We start from the raw sequence: 16,470 nt of genomic DNA, 5'->3' as shown, positions 1-16,470 counted from the left end.
GTATCTGCAGAGAAGAATGGGAGAAACTCCCCAAATACAGGTGTGCCAAGCTTGTAGCGTCATACACAAGACAAGCGTCTGAATATTTATGTAAATGTGATATTTCAGTTATTTTTAATAAATTAGCTACAATTTCTAAAAAAACGTTTTTTTTGCTTTGTCATTATGGGGTATTGTGTGTAGATTGATGAGGGAAAAAACTATTGAATGAATTTTTGAATGAGGCTGGAACCTAACAAAATGTAGAAAAGGTCAAGGGGTCTGAATACTTTCCAAATGCATGTATATATATGTATATTTTGTGTACAGTGTGTATATTTGTGTTGTATTGTGCAGGACACACTTGAAAAAGAGACCTAGATCTCAAGGTCTTCCCTGGTAAAATAAATAAAAAGTCAACACCTGTTGTATTCGGTACGTGACAAACGTTGAATTAGATTTGACGAGGGTATTTTTATTTTACGAGGTAAGTTGACTGAGAAGACATAATTTACAGTAATAACCTGGGGAATAGTTACAGGGGAGAGGGGGGATGAATGAGCCAATTGTAAGCTGGGGATGACCGTCATGGTATGGGGTCGTTTGGGAATGTAGCCAGGACACCAGGGTTAACACCCCTACTCTTACGATAAGTGCCATGGGATCTTTAGTGACCACAGAAAGTCAGGACACCAGTTTAACGTTCAATCCGTAAGACGGCACCCTACACAGGGCAATGTCCCCAATCACTGCCCTGGGACAATGGGATATTTGTTTTTAGAGCAGAGGAAAGGGTGCCTCCTACTGGCCCGCCAACACCACTTCCAGCAGCTCCTGGTCTCCCATCCAGGGACCAACCCTGCTTACCTTCAGAAGCAAGCCAGCAGTGGGATAGAGGGTGGATTGCAACAGTGAAGCCGTTTTCAGTCTCTCAGCCTTTTGACAAATGGCATCTGTCTGCCATTCTCTCCTCGGGTATAACTGACAACTATCTGACCTTGGGTCCGGAAGAACTCCTGGCCCTATTTATACATAAACGTGTGTGTTGAGTGAGAGATATTATATGCACAAACCAAAGGTGGCCTTGGTTGGACTTGTAAGGCAATCTTTATTGCATATGAATGACAGGACCTGACATTGCCTCCCTTCAATTTTGACATGTATCTGTGCTGTGTGTATAAGACAGTGATAAAACCAGTTTACAGTACATGGCGTTGATCTGCGGGGCTCCTCTGTTAGTCTGCCATGATGTTCAATATAAACCCCTTTTGTAACATAAGTGTTGTCTGTTGAAAGCTCCTCACAGTCTTCCAATATAAAGAATACTAGGTAACACTTTACTTAAAAGCACTTTACATTCGGTAGATGACCAATATGACTGTGCCATACCATAGACTAAAACCAGCTGTAATAACTCATTATGACACCTCATATGTCAGTGTTATGACTGTGTTACGCAGGCCTTATGACTGAGGTTCAAGCAAAGTGTTACTGAACAGAACAGAGCCTGATCAACCTGGGCTTTTCCTTCACACATGAACAGTTTCATACAACTTTATATATGACACATGGTTTCCAGACTATAAACATTGCGGTCGTAAAACAGTTAAAAGTTATTGGTTCACCTGGCATACAGAAGCACTTCATAGGGCCCCTGAAGAGTAGGCTATACACTTCAGGGGCCCCTAGAGTGTTCCTCTTCACACAAGTCTGCACTATCTGTACCTGAGGCAGATCATACAGATTTTAACTAACTACAAGCGACATCTATATAGCAGCAAAAAAATGCCTTTCGGAGCACAAACAAGGAGACGCGAGGAAACCAACGATCGGACTTACTAGACCATTGCATGTGCTCAAAGTTTGCACCTGTTATTTCCCACAGATAATATAAAACATTAAGGGTGAACAGAAGGTAAAACAAAGAATAAGAGAACGATAAAATTACAAAAAAAAATTGGTTCGATAATTTCATGTTTCTAGGCATTTGTCGTTTTATTTCTTTGTGAAAACAACAGGTGCAAACGGGCACTGGTGAAAGTTCAGTAAATCCTGTGTGTTGACCCTCTGTACAGACAGATTGCAGATATGTCACTCCTACACATGAAATGTACATTGAATTTCCCCAGATGATTCCTGTATGGAAACATCAATCTTTACGATACAGTTGATCCTCATATGGTGACGTTTTGTTCTGACAAAACAGACTTCAATGCCTGAACAAGCCTAACACTCAGCGCCTTGAGGGATGAATCCATGGAGGACCGGCAAACGCCAAAACCAACCTCTTTCACACAGCCAGATTATATTCATCCAGGAGTAGGTTTCATTATTGATTCAAGATCTAAAAACGTGACTTCATAAACATAGATGGCATACTTCTGGCCAAGTCGGAGACTGAAGCTTAGTTAAGTCCAGGACTATTTCAAGAAGCTATGTCCATGAAACCAAATCATCTCGAGTGCAATTTAGTCCAATGGTAGGGTTTAACGTGGGTCAGTGAAACCAACTGATCTGCTTTGGAGACTTAAGCCCCACATCCCAAATGTACCTCTACCTTCTATAGTAGAGGCTAGGGGTCTATTTGGGAATGGGATTCTGTCCCTTGCAGAGAGGCTGTTTAAAATGTTGCTGGAGGGGATTCCAATTAACATCTGTTGCTTTTTTTGTTTGTTTATGGTTTCCCTCTCTACCAATAAAAGCCTAGTCCAGCACAAGCAAGGGATGTGGCCTAGCCCCACTCTATTAGGTCCTCACGGCAACAGGCACAGCCTGTCCAATGGCATGCACAATGGGTAGAACTTTCTCACCTCTCTCTCTCTCTCAAAACTAGGTTCACGTTCAAGATCACAACACAGTAACATTTCTTCAAAGCTACTTGGCAACGTGGAAAGTGTATCCACTTTCGCCCCCCTCCCTCTCTCTTTCCATCTTTCCCCGTCTCACAACGTGCAATCCATTTCATTCTATTCAGCCAAACAAATTCACGTTCCTGATCCTTTTACAGTGGCCGGGCGATTTAGAATACCCAACACCACTCCCCATATTCGGATCAATTCTGCTCCAGGATTGGCCAGCGGGCCTGTCAGTCATGTTCATCAGCCCGTCAGTAGGAGGAGATTGAGGAGGCGGGCTGAAGAGAGCCAGAGGAGTTGGAGCGTCTCATGTGAGGGAGAAGGTACGTGTCAGTGCCCAGCTGGTGAACGTCAAATCGATCCTCCTTACGGTAGGCCAGACAGCGTCGGATAAACGCCTGACAAACAGAGAGAGAGGGATGTTAGTTTATGGAATAAGGATCTGCTTATCAAGCTTTGTCTGTACTAGTCACATTCAGACATGTCCTGACGATTGTACATTTCAAAGTCAACCAATATGTGTACAATTCAGAGGAACACTGAGTATTATTCACCTTGGCTTGCTGGCCTGTGCGTGTCTCACCTAGGGCCGTTGCGGTCACGAAATTTCATCAGCCGGTGATTGTCAAGCAAATAACTGGTCGTTCTCACGGTAATTGACCGTTAATTAACATAAACACGTGTAGCATCTCCTGGCTTCCACAGACTACAAACCATTTTAAAAAGACTAATAAATCCATGTAATTTAGCCTACACCTTCACAATAAAGCCAGTATTAATTTTAGACAAGTCAAAAGAAGCACGATGAAGAAAATGTAGTCTATTTCAGAAGAACAGTTGTCCCTATGTTAGGCTCTGATCTGGCTATGCCAAATGGCAGTGGGCTACACTAGTTCATTTAGCAGTCAAGAATCTCTTAGAATTCCGTGGCATTATTTTACAGTATGAAGAACACAATTGAAAACAGCTGAATAAAATAGAAAGGATATATTCTCTAAACGACTTGAGTGCGCACATGCGGTTATTCTGTGTTGAGCGGTTAATGTAACTTTAGTTGTTCTACAAACATTGGGCTATATGTTTTGATTTTTAATACATTGTAAGGCTGCATGATGAGACTAATGATGATTTGAAAAAAATCGCTTGAAATGCATTAGCTCGGCTTTGTTTTTTGCGCAGGCTGTAACACACTTCATCAGTCTCATTCATAATTTGACAAGCTTGTAAATGCCTCGAATTTCACGGCGGCATCCCCTTTGTGGCCATAATGAACCCTATTGCTGCGTTGTGTCCTCAATCTCTCACTCGGCGCTCAGTCACGTGATCTGGTCTTTTACACAGGCTACAAGTGAAGACAGACACATCAGAGATGCAACTGCGCGTGTCCTTATCTAATTCCGAATTGCATATTGAAGATATTGGAAAAGCTGTCCACATTAACTTTTCGTCAGCCAACAAGATGAGTAGGCCTAATGAACAGGAAAAGCCCTAGCCTATGTCAATCTACTATCCCCCATAGTACAAAAGTCGACCTATTCTATGCGAGAAATAAATATTCCAAACAGTCTGGGACAGTTGTGGGATGCGATAGATTGCAAATTAATACAACCACTGGCATCAAAAAAAAAAAACTTGCTTAATGCAATGTGGCTGACGCAAGAGATCAGAACGTTTAGCTTCAAATGTTGATAAACTATTAGGCTATTTCTTCACAGTAGAAGCGCAGCAATGCACACATGGTAGAAGGCTATAAGCGCAAATGTTCCATGAGCAGAAAATAACATTATCAAAAGTGACCGCAAATGCGATTATGCATGTCATGCTTTTATCCTCGCCAAACTTGAAACTCACGTGCTGCTTACATTTGCATTGATATCAGAGTGATTAGAGGAACAATAGAGTGCCGAATACCAGGCAGTTAGCAAGTTTGGTAGGCTACTAATGACCATCAGAGCTTGGAGAAGCCTAATTACCGTGACTAAAACGGTCATGTGGAATTTGACTGCCTTCATGACTCGTAACTGCCAGTGTGGCGGTGATACGGTCACCGCAACAGCCCTAGTCCTCACCTTGGCCTCTGTGCTGGCCTGGGGCTTGGCAGGGAACTGAACCTCAGTGGCTTTGAGGATGGTGTTCTCCTGAAGAATATCCTGCTGAGACTGGTTGTGGCCAAACGGCTGCAGGAACACACACACACACACACACACACACACACACACACACACACAAACCAATGTTACACAAAAAAAACACAACATACACCAATAGGGTCAGGTGTTCGCACCGTCAGAAGAGTGCCACTTCAAAAGGGGCCATAATAAGTGGGCTTACCTTCCGTCCATAGAGGCACTGGAAGAAGATGACCCCGACCGACCAGACGTCCACCTTGTTAGAGATCTTAGGAGGCTCCTTGCCCACCACAAAACACTCTGGGGGAAGGTACCTGGACAAGAGGGATGGGAAAACATGAAGGCAATATACCCAAGAAAACACCTAATATAACTGTTTGTGTGATGTGTCTCACCAGTATGTGCCAGCTCCCTGTGAGGTGAGGTCCATGCCGTCCACTCCATAGTTGTCGTCGTCCATGATCTTAGACAGCCCAAAGTCTGTGATCTTTATCTCTCCACACGCGGTCCCATCCACCAGCAAGATGTTACCTACACAAACAGCAGTGTGTGAGTTGAGCGTGTGTCTGTATTACATACACAAACATGAGTCTGTGTGTGTGTGTACCTGGTTTGAGGTCGTAGTGTATGATGGGGGGTTTGATCTCGTTGAGGTATCGCAGGGCGTTGACTATCTGCATGACGATGGACCGCGCCTCCTTCTCGGACATCAGCTTGTTCTGTTTCAGATAGAAGTCCAGGTCGTTCCCCTCACAGAACTCTAAAACTGTACAGAACCTAGAGGAGGACAGACAGAGAGAGAGAGAAAGAGAGACGACAATGGACTCCATTAACTATCAACTAAAAGGCATCTCAATTGACTAAAATTCCCTCCACATCTCCTCTCTTTTATCGGCACTGATGTGAAAGAACTGTACTAGGTTTGGGGTAAAAAGCAACTTACGTGTCTGTATCCAGGGAGAAGTAGTCGTAGAGTTTGACTATTCTGGGATGGTCCAGCTGTTTGTGTATCCGATACTCTCTACAGGCATGTCTGGGACAGGAAACAATTTTGTGTGTTTGTAAGTTCTGGTCAAATAATGTTTACAAATGGTACAATGTGGGTTGTAAATTCTGCGTCTCATAACATTGCCTCGTCAGAGCAGATCGGACATACTTGTGATAGTTCTCCTTCTTTTCCTCTCTCCAGTTCTTGTTGAGCTGGTGGATTTTAACAGCTGCATAGCGCTGCTCAAACAGGTCAAAGGCCTGAAGACACACATCAGAAGCACAGGTAGAGTATGGATCTAGAATCTATTAATAATCATTCCCAAGCACATACTTGGTCAATCCGTACCTTATAGACCTCACTGAAGCCTCCTCTGCCCAGCAGATGCAGCAGCAGGTACCTCTCGTTCAGAGTGGGGTGGTCTTTAAACCTGACAGAGATACAGCACAAGCTGAACCATTTTCTTCATACAACATATAGGGTTTATTTACCCAAATGACCCCTACAAGAACTTCCTCTTACAAATACCTAGAAAGTGGTCTATGAACTGGCCAGTTAGCAACACTATAGCTACTGGCCTACGGGTAGGTATGTCCCAGGGATGGGTTTTGCACCGGGGCACAGTGGAGAGGTTAGGTGTTCCTATATGATCGTGTCTTCCTGTCCTGTACTTACGACGAGCTGTCCTCGTTGTTGATCCTCTTCAGCTCTCTGATGTGGAGGTTCCTCACCCGCTCTAACCGCTCCAGCTCTGCCTGGATCTCAGCCTCCTCCTGAGAGACAGTCACTCAGTCAATCGTATTCATTTTGGGATTGGGACCAGTGTTTTTTTTTTTTTTTTTTTTTACAAACGTGTTTGTGTTCATATTGACTCGGACCTTCTTCAGGTGTCCCAGGCGAAGCTTGAAGATCTCCTCCTGCTCGTGATACTCAGCCAGAGTCAACCTAACAAATGGTTGATTTAAAGTCACTGCACCAACATCGCAACAGTGTGAGTGTGTATCAGTGGTGGAAAAAGTACCCAATTTTCAAACTTGAGTAAAAGTAAAGATACTTAATAGAAAATAGACATGCATACTTGTATGTACTAGTGTGTGTGCGTGTGTACACTTACATCTGGGGCAGGGAGGGTTTGAGGAAGGGGTCGGGGTCATTGCCGTTGACGACCTTGGTCTTGCGTTGTTTGGGTTCAGAGGTGGTTGCTAGGGAGAGGGAGGGGGATGAGGGATTGGGGGGCTTCCTCTTGGCCAGCAGCTTCCTCTGACGCTCTATCTCCTCTCTCTGCTGATTGATACCCTCCTGCTGCCTATACGGAGAAGAGGGTTATTCAGCTTTTTAGAAGGTAATGAGGTCAATCCACGGATAATTGTTATCGTTTCATTATTCTCTGGAGAGCACCCAACCCACCAAATATTTTGGGAAATTTTAACCGTTAATTGGTTAACCACCAAAAATACATTTGAAATAATGGAATGGAATTAAATATGTATCTTATCACACCATACAATTATTTTATAAAGACATTGAAACCAGCCTTCCTCTACTGTTCTATTTGTTTGCATATCAACGTTGTTTCGTTGTCAAGAAGCCAGACGCACAATCCTAATCTGAGATTCCCCCGCTTTCAAAGTTTCTAAACAGACAGGGTTCTACACTAACCTTTTCCAATGGTGGCACAAGCACATGATTTGGTCGGCACCAATTTGTTTCTAAAAAGATATGTATACTTGATCATGGCCTGGCCTGTCCCATAACGTGCCTGCCTGCCTTCCATACAGAACCAGGCTAATAATGGACTAGCCATCTTTTAAATTAGCATGCTCGTGTTCTTAAATTGATTTGGATAGATTTACTCTAAGTGCAAAATGTATTTATTGAGCCCCCAAACTCAACTCTGGACCTCGAAGCCAGTTCCACTGCTTGTTTTCATTGTTCCACTTTAATCACAGACTGACTTAGACATGGGACACCAGGTGGGTGCAATTAATTAATCAGGTAGAACAGCAATCCAGCAGGCTCCGGACCTTGTAGGGCAGGGTTCCCCAACTGGCAAGTGATTTTATTTGGCCCCCAAAGTTTGAGTGTAAAAACACCAGTAAATCATCTCCAAGTGATTTTAATTTCAGAAATCTGTTCCAAAGTATTCTCACGCATAATAGAGTGATGTGTGTCTGAAATGTTTTAGTTCAATATTATATCTGTTCGGGCTTCTTGCGGTCAATTTGCAGTCTACAAATTTTCTGCACTTTTTTTTCAGCCCCCTGACCATCTGCTCAATAAAGAAAATAGTCCCGCAGCTGAATCCTGCTGATGATCCCTGCTATGTGATGAACACCCCTGCTCTAGAGGGTAGAATTTGAAAAAATATATCCTTCATAGCAAAACAATACCGCGGCAAAAACAAAGTGGGGAGAACAGTGATCCCCCCCCCCACCCCCCCCCCTCAATTTCGTCATATCCAATTGGTCTTCTTCCATCGCTGCAACTCCCCTGCGGACTCGGGAGAGGAAGACCGAGAGCCATGCGTTCTCCGAAACACGACCCTGCCAAGGCAAACTGCTTCTTGACACACTGCTCGCTTAAATCAGGGGACCATTTTTGTGTATTTACCCTTTTATTTAGGTGCGCACCAGCCAGACTTGAGTTCGGCTGGCAGCGTTTCTGTAGCCATAGGCGGCGCGTTTCAAGTTTGGGGAAGCTAATAACATTTTTTTAATATATATTTTTTTGCATTCCATGCATCATCGCATTTGTAGGCTTATTTAAGATGCCCTACTATTCCTAACGTGATGAGTAGATTGAGTCATAATTTATGCAAATAATATAACTCAATGACTGCTCGCAAAAAAATACAGTTCAACGCATGGCTGAGCGTGTAGTGGCGTAGAATAGGCCAAGGCTATCTCTTGGCCTGATATAAACACATTTCATACAATTCTACTACACCATCGGTACTCAAGTACCATTTGTGAAGGTCCAATCACCTAGGTGGCAAAGGTCGGAGTGGATATTGTCATTTATCGGCGTAGTAACAAACCCCCACCGTGGGAAGATTTTCCCCAAATAAAAAAATTACGTGACCAGGTAAAAAAAAGTGTAATAATCACCCTTACGACCAATAAAACACTTGTGTCACACTGCCAAGTCAAACGGTCTCAAACGCAACTGTTTTGGTCACAGTATGGAGCCAAGAACAGATGTTCATCGCTGTCAGATTTGGAACCGCTCGCATAAGGTGCACTGTTTAGAACTGTGTTTTCATGCTAATTGCATTTTGGCAAATGTCTGAAATGTTTTACATTGGCTGCTTCATTACAGTAGTTGTATGTTCAATGACATAGCCGTTTGAATGCGAGTCGATTGGCTTGCTACTGTTGCATGTTTCAATGAAGCTTTTAAATGAAAAATGTCTGTTCCTTGTATGCACGCAAAGTACTTTCTGTTGGTCGCCTCATACTATTTGGAACAAATGTAACCCCCTGTTAACCGGTTAAAGAGAGTTAGACGTCAGCATGTGCATCCCTAATGTAAATATATGTTGTTTGGTGAAGTGTGTGTGTGTTCTCACTTGACAAGGTTCTGGAATGCGTATCCGTCGGTCCACTGTTCAGTGTAGGAGGCTCCATGTCTTACGGTGGTGAAGTGACCCAGTCTCAGACGGTCCTGCATGCTCTTCTCTCTGCACGACTGTTTCTCCTGGGTGCTCTACAAAAAAACACACACACACACACACACGGGTTAACATGCAAGTTCATCCCGACACGCCAGTAACAAGCACAAACACAAACTAACTGTGTACCTTCTCGATGAGCAGTTTCTTGCTCATGGTGATGCATTTGTTCAGTCTCTCCTTGTATTTCTCCAGTAGTTTCTGCTGTTCATCTATCTGTCGCCTCAGGTCACAGTTAGCCTACAAGAAAAACGGTCAACGTCAATAGATGATCAATACACAACCTATAAGTATCACCTGTAGTACCCTAACTAGCACGTAAACTCACCCTGAGCAGGTCATCGATGCGGCCTTCTTTCTTCTCCAAGTCCAGACTCTTGTTGCTCTCCAGAGCAGCAAGCTTCAGACCTGTCAACTCCGTCTGGGGAGAGAAAGAAAGAGGAAGGTGTTTGACATATGAGGAGTGAGAGAAGTAGATATGAGAAGAGTATGAGGAAAGAAAGAGTCTTGTTCCCTGGGCACCGAAGACATGGATGTCAATTATGGCAGCCCCCCCCCCTCTCTGATTCAGAGGGGTTGGGTTAAATGCTGAAGACACATTTCAGTTGAATGCATTCAGTTGTACAACTGACTAGGTACACACCCTTTCCCTTTCTTACCTGCACACACTTGCTGACGCAAGCTTTGTAGTTCATCAGGGGATCGCCAAAACACAGACCGGTGGGAGAGGAACTGTTCTGTCGGATCTATAGACAACACACATACAACACTGTTCTAAACAATGTGATAGAACGCCAAAGCCTAAAAATCTCCTAGCGCGTGGGTGTATACATACAATAGAGCCTGGTGCAGAGTGAGCTCCGTGGTGTGAGTTCTGTGGTGAGCGGAGGACCTGTGGTAGAGCCCTCACTGGACTGGAGCCATTCCCCCCATGGAACTACACACAAGAAATAGCAGGGTGCGGAAAAGGAGGTGACATCATCTACATATAGCCCAGCAATAGCAGAGTGCCTCAAGAAGGGAAATTCAGACTGTCAGTCAATCACAATCTGCTTAATCAATCATTAACCCCCCCCCAATCAGCTTATCATCACCATGGAGAACTCAGAGTTACATATAAACAACTACATTATAGGACACTCACATCAAAGTAGTCACTGATCTTGGGCCCCCGTGTGGAAGTCTTCCCTGTAGGAGAGGAGAGCCGATAGCCTGGGTTAGCAATGCATAACACAGCATAGCAGATACAGAGGTTAGAACAACTCAGGAACTAGGGGTGTGAACGTTTAAACGAAGTTGGCATCCTTAACGTTCAAAACAATCTCTAACCGAAACAGAAATGTTTTCCCGCCACCCACAAAATTAAAACCACAGTGCAGTTATAACAACATATTATTTTCCGTGTTATAACCGAACTAGACGATAGGTAATAAAGGCCTGAGGAAAGTTGTGTAATTTAAAGGTAGACTCAGCAATATGAAGTAGATGCAGAAAGTAAACAGCATAGTGGATCAATTTCCACAAAAACTAAAGAGCGTTGAAGCGCGATGCTCAACTTCTACGCCGTTTTGTTTGGTGCCCTGTCTACCATGCTGTGAACAGCGTAAAGCGAACACGTGCACATGCGCAGATACTGTTTGTGACCGTGTGAGAGCGAAGTGTTGCATCTCGCTCAATATCCTAGCCTATTCATTGATGATAGGCCGTGCTTTACTGAAGTTGCGAGACATTCCAAGCCCAAAAATTGCGGGATACAGCTTTCGATTGCCGATAGATAGGCCTAGTGCACAGTTATGACCGTCTGTCTGGTGGCCGACCTGCCTATACTGTGCCCCTCCTCACTCTTTCCGTCCCCCACAAGCTCGCTAAGAAAGATGTGAGTGTTTGTGTTCTCGGAAGTACGGCAAAAAAAAAAATCAGTCTCCTCTGTCCCAAAATTACTGAATCTTAGGAGTCGATTCCAATTGGAATCGAATCTTGACACTCAGAAATGGGAGTTGGCACCGGGAGTCGACATGAAAGTCGAGGAATCAATTGCTTTGGAGTCGACTCTCCACCACTACGTCATCGTTATTAACAGTTGGAAAAATGGCAGAGAAAGGCAAGCGGTAGCACCAAAGCTCTGCATGGCAAAAGTTTGAGAAGGATTACTTCGGGATTTTTGCACAGGCAATTTATCTACTTCCCCAGAGTTAGATGAACTCGTGGATACCATTTTTATGTGTGTCCAGTATGAAGGAACTTTGAGGTGGAATTGAGATACAGTAATGGTAGTAAAGGTGCAATGCTTAACCATCTGAAGGGGAACGCACTGTGAGACCCAAACCGTTGCTGGCAGCGGCATTGTGAATTCACGTGGCATTTTATAAATGTTCTAAACATTTTAACGGAAAACTGATAAAAACATGGTAATTTCAACGCGAAGGAAAAAAATTATCATTTGTCACATTCCTATCAGTGACCTCACAACAGAATGAAATAAAGGCACTGTGTCACCCTCTTGAACTGAGAGTGATACCCTGTGACATTAAGAACACGCTGTGTCTAGGGGGAAGGACCCAAATAGGGATAGGGAGGATGCAAGTGAGTGAAATCAAGCAGAATCAAAAATCCTTTCAAAACCTGACCAGATCATTCCTCTCCAGTTCATGAGTGTTATTATGTCGGGTATGCGTCATACCTTGGCTGCTCTCAGAATGGGTGTCAGCTTTCCTTTTCCTTCCTCTGGACGACTCAGAGGGCTTCTTCTCAGGGGTCTGAGAATAAACAAACACTAAATCACTTTTCTGACACTTGCGTGTCCAATAAGGAAGAGAGTGTGTTTATGTGGGTGGGGGAGGGAGGGACAGAACAGTAGGAAGAGTACGTACAGAGTATGCAGGAGAACTCCCTCTCTTCATATCAGAGTTCTAGGGAGAGAAAGATGCCATAGAAAGAGTCAGGGGGGGGGGGGGAAGGGAGGAAAGCGAGAGATCGAGGCGGGTCATGCAAGTACAAACGAAGACAATCTAATTCTCCTGATTAACGGTCCATTGTTCCAAAAAATTAAATGGATACATAGATAAAATGCCTGCCCTCGGTCTCCACACAAACAAAATGGTGCATTTTCTTAAACCAGAGAATTAGCCACCTATGTCCGTAATACGTTGTGACATCTAATCATCGAAACTAGGACAGCGGCCTCCCTCACTGCCGGCGCCTCTGCATAGCGTGTGTGTGTCTCACCTCTGACTCCTTGTCACTGGAGGAGCCCAAACTGCCATAGCTGTTGTTGGAGCACTCGTTGGCCAGACCCTAGATATACAGAGAAATCAGGCACAGTCGTTATAGTGTGCTGTGTGCTTTTTTGTGTGTGCCTTTCAAAACCTTTTGAAGTGTGTCTGGTATGAGTAAAACCATGCATGTGTGTTATAGTATTGATGATTGAGATAGTTTTGCGTTCTAACGTGCGTTTCACCTTGGCCCCCCCACTGGTGCTGCCGGTGCTTCCTACTGTGTTGCCGCTGACCGCGCCCATGAACCTGGCCTCCAGAAGCTCCTGCCTGCGAGGGTCCAGGCTGTGCAGCTCCTCCATGGGGCCTACACAACAACATAAGATAAAGCTATATATGGCTATGTAAGGATACAGCAAACTGCATCACATACATCACACTACCGCCCACTTCTGATAAGAGCACATTGGATAAGTGCAAACTGTTTGAGTGCAGTGCATTTCACCACTCCCACATCATCACAGTTACTTAGTCTGTGTCCATCTGCATGCTCTATAATATGTATTTAGGTACCACCTTATGGACAGCACCAAGCTATCGCATGTATGTATCAGGTGTCAAAACTGTATGTTAGGCTGTAAGACCACTACTGGACAAGCAGAGTTTCTGATTCAACAGCTGAGCTGCGGGTGTGAACTTTGTCCCCATCAATCACCAAAACATGGAATGTCTGACACACAACCCCAGCCTTATGAGGTTCAAGTAAAGAGAAACCAGACAGCAGTAATAAAACATTGATAAGCACTGTAAATATGGCCACAGGAATACCACATCCAGGCATCATCTCGATCCAGGTCCAGAGCATAATTAGCTACATGGTTATTTCCATCCCAATTGGAATAGTTAGCAACACTAAAAAAAATGTGACACGCTAAGTAGCCTTTGTGGGACAAACTTCCGTTCTCTGGATGACATCAGAGTCACGGGCTTTAGTTCTGATGCCTACAAGTCTGTTCTTGTTCGGATGTTGAAGTGATCAGAATATAAACTTTGACAAAGGAAAGTGTAGTTCCTAGTTGATTATTAGAAGTCGTTTGAATGCATCATAACTCACTGGATTCGTATAGACTTGTAGTAGCCCTGCTGTTTGACATAAGGCCAAAGGCATTCAACTACCCACAGCTGTTTAGCTACAAGTGATGGCTAGTCTCTGCAACATCGCTAACCTAGCAACTATAAGTAGTTACATAAATGACAACGCCTTGGTCATCTAACGTTATGTATGTCTAGTGGTCTAGTCTGTTCCTACTTATTTTCCACTCAACCTGTCTGCTCCTGTCTGAATATTCCATTGCCAATGCTCTCCATTGCTCTACTGTAACTGAACGCTGACACCTATCGAAGCTAGCTAGTAGCTAACGTTGGCTAGCTACTGTACTGACTGTAACTGGCAACGTTCGGCAATCAATTGACATCCATAAATCCGTCGAATTGGGGCGATATAAGTGGAAACAGTGTGCATTTCCCATCGAACAGACTTCGACGAATGCCATTGTTGATAAATTACCTTCCTTCTTGGCGGTCGCCGTTATGTGTTGTTGAGAAATCGTTGGGGACGAGGATAGCTGCCAACAAGATGGCGTCGCCTCCAAACTTCCACCACCACTTCCACTGTTACTTTGGACACTCATTAAGCCACTTTACAAGCTAGAGATCAAGCAGACACACGGGCATCCGTGTAAATCCGAAAACCCAAACTTGCATACACCAGCAGCCACCTGCTACATAGCCACAGCAGTCAATCTAATTTTGCACATTTTGTAAACATATATTTTTCAGCAGGGTAGTAACATGCTAGGATAAAATGTAACCTTTGCATCGATCGCGCGGCTGTCAGCATCAGTTCCCGAAAACGGCTTCACAGTCACTAGTACCCACTAGTATTCTGCCAGCAGCACAAACAATGACGTCACTTTCATATGGTAATTAGGAAACCTTCAAAATAAAAGCCCGCATTTCACAACATTGTGGGAATGTGGATAAATCATTCAAAATATATAATTTTAATAAATGGGCATTTCTATTGTGACAACAAAAAATACGATTCATCTATGAAAACAAATTAAAAATATGGTTTAAAAATGTGTTTATACCAATAATGAAAAAAATGTTGACACTGGTATGAGAATATTGAGCTGTAGAGAGAACTTTTCTACCCTTCCATAGCCCCCAATGCAATACATTGTAATAGACTGTAAATGGGAAACATATTGGCTTGTAGAGATAGCTTTTCTACCTGTCTCAGCTAATGTGGGGTGGGAAATGCTGAGTAGGGTCTCTACTAACCAAATGTGTCATTTTGGAGGGGCACCGTGTTATAGACATTTGCATTTAGTGCAGCACGTCATATTCATTCCAAAACAATACACTAATGTACTGTTTTTGTGTTGAATATCAGTTGTAAAGACAACAGGAGGGAGTCTCTGGAGGCTCCGGGCTGGAGGCCGTCTCTGGAGGCTTCGTGCCATGTCTCACCCCTGGAGGCTTCTTGCCATGGATCATCACTGGAGGCTTCTTGCCATATATCATCACTGGAGGCTTCTTGCCATTGATCATCACTGGAGACTTCTTGCCATGCATCATCACTGGAGGCTTCTTGCCATGGATCATCACTGGAGGCTTCGTGCCATGGATCATCACTGGAGGCTTCGTGCCATGGATCATCACTGGAGGCTTCGTGCCATGGATCATCACTGGAGTGGAGAGACACACAGGAGGCCTGGCTCTGGGAGCAGGCACAGGACTCACCAGGCTGGGGAGACCTACAGGAGGCCTTGTCCTTGGCCAAGGCACCAGATACACTGGGCCGTGGAGGCGCACTGGAGGTCTCGAGCTAAGAGCCTGCACAACCCGTCCTGGCTGGATGGTGACTTTGGCCCGGCACGTGCGGGGTGCAGGCACAGGACGCACTGGGCTGTGCAGACGCACTGGAGACACAGTGCACAGAGCCGGCGCAGGATATCCTGGGCCATAGAGACGTCCTGGAGGTCTGGAGAGCAGGGCTGGCACACTCCGTCCTGGCTCGATGCCCACTCTAGCCCGGCCAATGCGAGGAGCTGGGATGTAGCGTCCCGGGCTGTGAACGGGCACTGGAGACACTGTGCGCTCCACCGCATAACACGGTGCCTGACCAGTACGACGCTCCACCCGGTAAGCACGGGGAGTTGGCTCAAGTCTACAATCTGACTGAGCCAAACTCCTCGTGTGCCCCCCCCCGCTCGCCGTCCTGTGCCACCTCCTCAGGACGGCGATGTTCTCTCGTCTGTCCCCAGGGTCCTTTGCCTTCCAGGATTTCCTCCCATGTCCAACTCTCCAGGTAACCATGCTGCTTGGTCCTCTTTTGGTGGGTAGTTCTGTCACGGCCATCTGAAGAAGAAGGAGTGGACTAAAGCGCAGCGTGGTAAGTGTTCATGTTATTTTTATTTAAACAGAACACTAAACAAAATAACAAAAGAGAATGAACGAAAACGAAACAGTCCTGTCAGGTGCAGCAACACAAAACAGAAAACAACTACCCATCAAAACACAGGTGGGAAAAGGATACCTAAGTATGGTTCTCAATCAGAGACAACGATAG

General features: G+C 44.6%; 1 protein-coding gene across 4 annotated transcripts; it reads right to left on the bottom strand.

The window, feature by feature from the left end:
* Window positions 1–1,067: 1,067 nt before the first annotated feature.
* LOC129824315 (serine/threonine-protein kinase tousled-like 1-B) lies at window positions 1,068–14,789 on the bottom strand. 4 transcript variants are annotated; one of them, XM_055883870.1, is made up of 22 exons: window positions 14,705–14,789; window positions 13,079–13,200; window positions 12,847–12,915; window positions 12,492–12,530; window positions 12,302–12,377; window positions 10,766–10,809; window positions 10,457–10,558; window positions 10,281–10,367; window positions 9,950–10,042; window positions 9,751–9,861; window positions 9,520–9,656; window positions 7,066–7,257; window positions 6,830–6,896; window positions 6,627–6,724; window positions 6,300–6,381; window positions 6,120–6,211; window positions 5,907–5,996; window positions 5,571–5,740; window positions 5,359–5,494; window positions 5,166–5,277; window positions 4,904–5,011; window positions 1,068–3,232 (listed from the first exon to the last, which is right to left on the bottom strand). In XM_055883870.1, the coding sequence occupies exons 2-22, from the start codon at window positions 13,193–13,195 to the stop codon at window positions 3,086–3,088; spliced, it is 2,169 nt and encodes a 722-aa protein (XP_055739845.1). In that variant the 5' UTR covers window positions 13,196–13,200; window positions 14,705–14,789; the 3' UTR covers window positions 1,068–3,085. The 4 variants fall into 4 exon arrangements, with proteins under 4 accessions (XP_055739845.1, XP_055739842.1, XP_055739843.1 ...); XM_055883867.1 differs by having other exon boundaries at window positions 14,401–14,778; XM_055883868.1 differs by having other exon boundaries at window positions 6,627–6,721; window positions 14,401–14,778.
* Window positions 14,790–16,470: the final 1,681 nt, after the last annotated feature.

This window comes from Salvelinus fontinalis, chromosome 26 (assembly GCF_029448725.1).
Source record: "Salvelinus fontinalis isolate EN_2023a chromosome 26, ASM2944872v1, whole genome shotgun sequence".
Classification (NCBI taxonomy): domain Eukaryota; kingdom Metazoa; phylum Chordata; class Actinopteri; order Salmoniformes; family Salmonidae; genus Salvelinus; species Salvelinus fontinalis.
Note: the sequence above shows the minus strand (reverse complement) of the source record. Positions and strands in the feature narration are given on the sequence as shown.

Excerpts from the sequence above, each read along its gene's own strand:
- LOC129824315 (XM_055883867.1), bottom strand. The coding sequence starts at position 14,524 with ATGAGTGTCCAAAGTAACAGTGGAAGTGGTGGTGGAAGTTTGGAGGCG. Across the intron at positions 6,382-6,626 it reads AACAACGAGGACAGCTCGTC|GTTTAAAGACCACCCCACTC; the intron begins GTAAGTACAGGA and ends TATCTCTGTCAG. Across the intron at positions 6,212-6,299 it reads GCTTCAGTGAGGTCTATAAG|GCCTTTGACCTGTTTGAGCA; the intron begins GTACGGATTGAC and ends GTGTGTCTTCAG.